The 6341-nt window shown below is 63.0% G+C and overlaps 2 protein-coding genes across 2 annotated transcripts; one reads left to right on the top strand and one right to left on the bottom strand.

Moving 5' to 3' along the window:
* Positions 1-244: 244 nt before the first annotated feature.
* Positions 245-454, top strand: EMIHUDRAFT_48776 (hypothetical protein; the record flags this gene model as incomplete). The annotated part of the gene is made up of 1 exon (XM_005776473.1): positions 245-454. A coding segment is annotated over one exon (210 nt), but the record flags the coding sequence as incomplete, so codon positions are not given.
* A 4946-nt stretch (positions 455-5400) lies between these two features.
* On the bottom strand, positions 5401-5865 carry EMIHUDRAFT_354652 (hypothetical protein; the record flags this gene model as incomplete). The annotated part of the gene is made up of 1 exon (XM_005776472.1): positions 5401-5865. A coding segment is annotated over one exon (465 nt), but the record flags the coding sequence as incomplete, so codon positions are not given.
* Positions 5866-6341: the final 476 nt, after the last annotated feature.

The raw sequence follows: 6341 nt of genomic DNA, 5'->3' as shown, positions 1-6341 counted from the left end.
TGAACACACCAGTGAGGGAGGGCGAGACGATCGAGGGGTCCCGTACCATGCGGAATCGACCCTATCCAGTGCTCAAGTGCTCACAGGGGTTCCGGGCCACCCCGAGAGCACCAATCCGGCGGGCCGGGAGGGTTCCGGTTGGCGCCGAGCGTGAGCGTGAGCACTCAAGGCTGCGTTTTGCTCGGCGTGGCGGAGAATGTCGACCGCCCTCGCGTCCTTCGCGGGCTCGCTGTCGTCGGACGGGAAGGTGACGGTTACATTCAAGCACGCCGGTGATGCGCCGATCTTGAAGCGCTCCACTTTCAAGCTCTCCGCCTCCACCACGATTGCGATGACTGCAGACCAGCTGCGCAAGCAGCTCGGGATCGCACCGCACGAACCGCTGCTCCTCTACTGCAGCACGGCCTTCGCCCCGCCGTTGGATGAGACCCTGGGCGATGTGGCGCAGTGCTTTCAGGCGCACTCGCACACCGCACGCACGCGCAAACGCGCACACACGCGCACAATCCGGAGGGCGCCCACTTGAGCACCGCGCACGCGCCCTTGCCACCAGACGGGCTCGACCCTCGTCCTGCACTACTGCACCACCCCGGCATGGGGGTGACGAGCAGCGTCCTGTAGCTGTCCTCTCGACGGCCACCTCTCGGCGGCCACCGCGGCGCCGCCGGATGTCACACCGCGGTCTTGCGCACTCGTCCGCCCGCGGCGATCCCTCGGTTTGATCAGTGGCGGAGCGTTTGCGGTCGCGCCGCCGGAGAGCACCCTTCCGCACCCGCGTCCGCTTGGGAGAGACGCCGCGGCCTTCGGTGCTTGCACCTCATGCCACCATCGCCGTCCATTGCCACTTTGACGTCGGAGCGGATCGCCGCGGGCTTGCGCGAGTCGCCACGTCGGAGATCGGGCGGGACGGACAGCTCTGCCAGCAACGACCTGTGGATAAGGGGCCGATTGCTCGAGCTCTGCATGTGCCAGGGTCGTTGCGCTTGCGCGAGCGATCCAATAGACACAGTGGTACTGCCGGAAGTCATGTACTAAGGAGCTCTATAAATTGCGCGCGTGCCGGCGCGAGTAACTTTGATGAGATTTTACGATTAGCCCGCGCCACAAACAACACAGACTCTCAAAAGGAAAACTCGCCCCACCTCGCAGGCCGCGCAAAACTGCACCGGCCAGCGCCACACACCGCTCAGTTCGATGGGAGGGGCGGTGACCTGCCCCTAGCGTACTCGAAGCACTTTTTCAGCGGGTGCTCCTCGCGCTCTGTATGCGCCTTCTCGACTTGGTCATCGGTGTAGGTCTCTTTCGACGCTGCTGCTGTCGCCGGTGTCGCATCGGTGTTGATGGTCCCGTCGGGCATGAACTTGTCCAGGAAGGCGCTGATGACGGTCGTGATGACGACCATGGACAGCTCCTCACCCGGGCACTGACGCGGCGCCGAGCCGCCGTACGGGCCGTTCCAAACCAGGTAGCGGTCGCGCGGCGCGCGCCCCGGCCGAAAGTCGCGCCAGTCGTCGCCCCATTCCTTCGGGTCGAGGTGCGCGGATCCGTAGTTGGCGACGAGGACCGTATTCTCTGGCAGCGTGACCATGTCCTTCATGAAGGGGCAGACCATCGGCTTGTCCAGCACCTTGTGCGAGCCGGCGACAGGACACGCGAGTCGTAGCGTCTCCAGGACAAAGTCGGTTGGGTTGGCACGGTACAGAGCCGCCATCTCCTCCGCATCGGGCTACAGCGAAGAGACGACGCGCGTCAAGCTGGAGAGGGGGGAGGGGGAGGGGGGGTCTGTACACCTGCCAGTCGTGCTGGTTGAGCGCCAGCCCGAAGCCAAAGATGTTGAAGCCAAACTGCGGAAAGTAGAAGGACTGGGGGAAGTGGAGAAACTTTTTCAGCACGTTTCCTGTTGCTGTGGTCGTGCCCGCCGTCGCTGCGAGAAGCATCGCGACGCAGACGGAGTCCAGCAGCCGATCCACCTTCTCCTCCGCTCTCGAGGGGCCTTGATTCGTCGCATTCTTCTCCCCCGTGTCCAGCATGCAGCGGAGGCAGCAGCCGCCCATGCAGTCGCAAAACACGGGCGGCTCGCTACCGTCCGGCGGCCGCTCGCCGTTTGCGTTTGCCGTCACGGTCTCAACCCCGGGCACCTCGTCCGCCATCGCGCGCCAGTCCACTGCGCGGCCGCGCAGCTGATCTGGCTTGGCTGCGTTGTGGTTGAGGTAGAGGTACTCCTTGAGGCGAAGTGGCGCGAGCGTCCCCGCAGTCTGGAAGAGAGGCGGGTACGAGGGCGCTAGCAGCCAGTACATTGCGCCCGCGGTGGTGTAGACGGCGACCTTCTCAATCAGGTCCTCAGGCAGCTCCTCCGTGTCAAAGAGAATCCCCATCAGCGTCTCAAACACCGGCTGCACCAGCCACTTGCTGCCTGGGAAGTTGGGCGGTTTGATCGACCCCCAGCCTGGCCCCAGCCAGGCCTCGAGCCGCAGCCGCAGCTTCTCGCGAGCGCCCTCGCCACCATTCGCGAGCTTGGCCACAACAGACTCGGGCGCAGTGATGTGGCGCTTGAAGGCCGTGCGCCAGGCCGAGTGGTACTCGCTGCCGGTGTTGAAGAAGAGGGGCAGGTTGGTCGCGTACGGCAGCTGTGCACCCTTGATGAGCCAGCCATCTAGGCACGCGGCGCGCTTACGCTTCGGATCGAGCGCAATCTCGCGCGCCAGATCGTAGTCTCCAATACGCATTGTGTCCCACAGCACGAGATTGCGTCCAAAGGAGCCGTCGAGATACGCGCGCCGGTCTGGATTGAGGCTGTCGGTCCACATGCGCTGCTCAAACGTTCCCAAAAACTCGAGCGCGTTCCAGAAGAAGTCGTACACGATGGAGGGGATCCGTGCCAGAAGGACACCGAGCAGCGAGCTGCGGAATGGGCCGGTGAGACACCACAACGCGAATTTCTGGAAGTGTCTGGGCCCTGAAACCACCCCGGTGATGATGAGAAACCCGCCGATTGGCATCACCACGACGAAGAATGCTAACCACGATAATGTCTTGTCGACGATTGAGTCAGAGACGTACCGAGTGCCAAAGGCACTTGTGGCGGACTGGCTGCCTGGCGAGGCAGTGGAACCTCGCTCCATTGCGTCCAAGGTGGGTACCGAGCGCTCCATTGCGTCCAAGGCGGGTACCGAGCAAGCCTTTGCAGCCTCTTCGTGCTTCCCGGCGTCTCTTCTCGCCCCATTGTACTTGAGCTTCCGAAGCTTTTTGCCCTTTGGCGGCCCCAGCTTCTTGGCTTTGTCGCTCAAGATGATCACGGTTGTTGTGTCCATGACCTATATGCGAATCCGAGCATCGACTGTTCTCGCGCCACTTTTACCTCGCCAAAAGCAAAATTCTTGAGCTGTTATTGAGAAGAAAATACATGAGCGGTTCACATGTGATAAATAATTCGACGCACCACACACACCCTACTCTCGCGTAGCCCATCCAAACCAACCACCCGCTCGCTCGCTCGCTCACCCTCGATCGAGACCCAAGCACACAAGCAAGGAAGAGGCAAGCGCAACGGGGTCACTTTGCGTGTCCTACTCCTCCTACCCGTATCCTGTGGGCACAACGAGTACTAGGCCGGGCTGATGCAGGCACGTGGACTTCCAAGGCGATGGGCACCTGTACCTCCTGATCGACGTGCAGGCGTCGCCGTCGACCGCCGAGGGAATAAGGACATAGGTGCGGCCGCGCATGCGGCGCGCCCCCTTGCGAGGCAGACTCTGCTGACAGGGTTCGTGCGGGAGGCTGGTAGAGGAGGCTAAGCGAGGTTCGAGGGGAGATCGACCGGCCGGGGGCGGGTGGCGCGGACGCCCGCGGCCAGGGCAGGCGCGCAGCCGCGCGCTCTGTCCGCCCGCCCCGCGCCCGCGCGTGGGTGGGAGGAGAGAGGCGGGCGGTCAGACCTTGGCGGCCAGTGATGGCTTGGCTTGCTTTCCCCCTCTGGATGTTTCCAAAAGAAAACAAATCGCCGCCACGGCCTCTCTCTGACGCCCGCCCTAGATTCGAGAGAACGAAGCGCGCCATTCGCCGTGCGACGTGCCAAGCTCTCACTCTCTCTTCACTCTTGTCTGTGTATCGTCTTCTCCTCTACTTGTCACTCAAGATGGACGACGCGGCGGCGGGCGCACCGGGACGCTACTTCCTGGGCTCAATGCTGCCCTGCTCCCGCTCCGCCTGCCTTCCCTTTGCCGTTGCCTGGCGGCCTGCCCCTCGGCCTCCTCTGCGCTGTGCGCTCTCCCCTCTTGCAATAATTGATAATTAATCATTGCAGGCGGGGAGCGAGTCGTGCACTAAGAAGACGTCGTACGCCAACCTGAGCTGGTTCGGCGACCGCGGCAAGCCCCTCACCGCCATCGACACGCCTAATTAGTATTGTAATTATTGATTATTAATTATTAATTAGGCAAGCCCTTCACCGCCATCGGCACGCCCGGACACGACGACCCGGACGGCGCCGACATCGACTCGCCGGAGGCTCGCGAGAGGCGCTGGGGCGACGAGCTCCAGCTCGACCCCGTCCGGCCGTTGAAGCGCACCTTCGTCGTCAAGGCGGGTAGGATGACTGCAGCATCGAGCCAATCGTCGCCTTGGTTGCCAGTCCTGCTCCAGAGCGTCGACCATCCCGCCTCGTTGTCGTAGGCCTCGAGAACGTGCGTCGTGATGCCGTTGGCTCGCATTTTGTTTGCAGAGATGCTGCCAATCTGTCGCGATGCCGTTGTAACCGATTTGCGAGCGTCCCGGACAATCTTCCCGACCTGGCCCGGGGGGACGTCCGAGCCTTGCCGCTTTTTGTATCTCGAGACCTCGAGAGAAGGCCGCCCGCAGGCCTCCCCGAGGGCCCAAGTCAAGAATTGGCTTTCTTTTGGCGGGCAAGTCCGAGCCCGCGCGTGCGAGCGACCTTTTCGCACACATCGTTCTTCTTCCTCTTGCGTGTGTTTTTCTGTTCGGACCCCGATGTGTGTGCTTAGTGTACACATATGCACATACACTGCAGATTGCGAGAAAAAGAAAACCCCATTGCCCTCCCGGAGTCGAGCTGGCAGCCACCAGACCAGCGACTGTGCCGTGCCCCGCCATGTCCGCTCCTCTCACGCCACCCACGTGCGCCAAGCCCTCGCGGGGCTGCTCGAGTACATCACCGAACGCAAGGTCCAGGCCCGCGGCGCCGCCGCGGCCCGTGGCGCCACGGCGAAGAAGCCCGTCACGAGGTACGACGCTCCCTACACGGTTGTACTCCTGGGTTTTAACAGTCTACCGTAGTCTAGGGGTATATGGTAGGAATTACGTAGACACTTTGACAGAGAAAACTGATACCAGTGTCTACATAACAAGGTACTAACTCGGTAAGATCCGGGCTGGTGGTTAACCTAATTACCACAAGATGTCCGAATCCGCGCACAGGCGCGAAAGCTCGGCCTCGACTGCCACCACCACCTGGTCGATCGCCTCCTCGCACGTTGGGCCCTCCCTCTCCCACGCCGCCACCTCCGCTTCGGACTGCGCCGCCCCCTTTGCCAAGTTTCTCCACTTCCTCAGCTTGTGCGCCAATGCCCTTGTGTTGGTGGTGATGATGCCGCGATGGTCACAGAGGTGGTTGATTCGCTCGCAATTATCGAGCCTGCTGCCGGCCAGAGCTGGGTCGAGCGCGTTGAGCCTCCGCATCATCCTGTTGAACTCGCGCATGACTCGCTCGCCCCTGCTGCCCGCGAGCGAGCCCTCCGCCCCTGCTGCCGCAGGGAGGGAGGGAGGCGGCGCCGCAGCCGGCCTCGCCGCACGCCTCGCGATCTCGAGCAGCGCGTCGTGCGCGGCCCAGGGGAAGGAGAGGGGGCCGTGCTCGCCTGCCCGTGGATTCACACGGATGAGTCCAAGAATGAAGGAGGGGGGGGGGGCGGGGAGGTGCTTGCCTGCCCGCAGCGGTCGTTTGTGGAGGAGAGGGCCGGGAGAGGCCCACCATGCATGCCACGAGGCACACGGGGGAGACTCAGGGGGAAAGAGGGGGGGGGGGGGGGGGGGAACCCCCCCGCCATCAAATTTGTTCCCCCCGGGTTTTAGGGGACCTAATACCCCCCCCACCCCCCCCAAAGGGGGACGGGGGCCTTTTGGGGGTCCCAAAGCCCCTGCCCCTGCATTTTGACCTCGGGAGGAGAAACGGGAGCCTCCCCCTTTCAAAAAAAATTTTTGGGTGGACCTCGACTGGCCATTTGAATCCCCGGGGGGATTCCTGCGGGATTTTGGGGAAAGGATTTTGGGGGGATTTCCCCCCCCCCCCCTGAGGGGGGAAATTTTTTGGCCCCATGCCCCGCAACCCCCAA

The sequence above is a fragment of the Emiliania huxleyi genome (genome assembly GCF_000372725.1).
Source record: "Emiliania huxleyi CCMP1516 unplaced genomic scaffold EMIHUscaffold_28, whole genome shotgun sequence".
Taxonomy (NCBI): Eukaryota; Haptophyta; order Isochrysidales; family Noelaerhabdaceae; genus Emiliania; species Emiliania huxleyi.
Note: the sequence above shows the minus strand (reverse complement) of the source record. Positions and strands in the feature narration are given on the sequence as shown.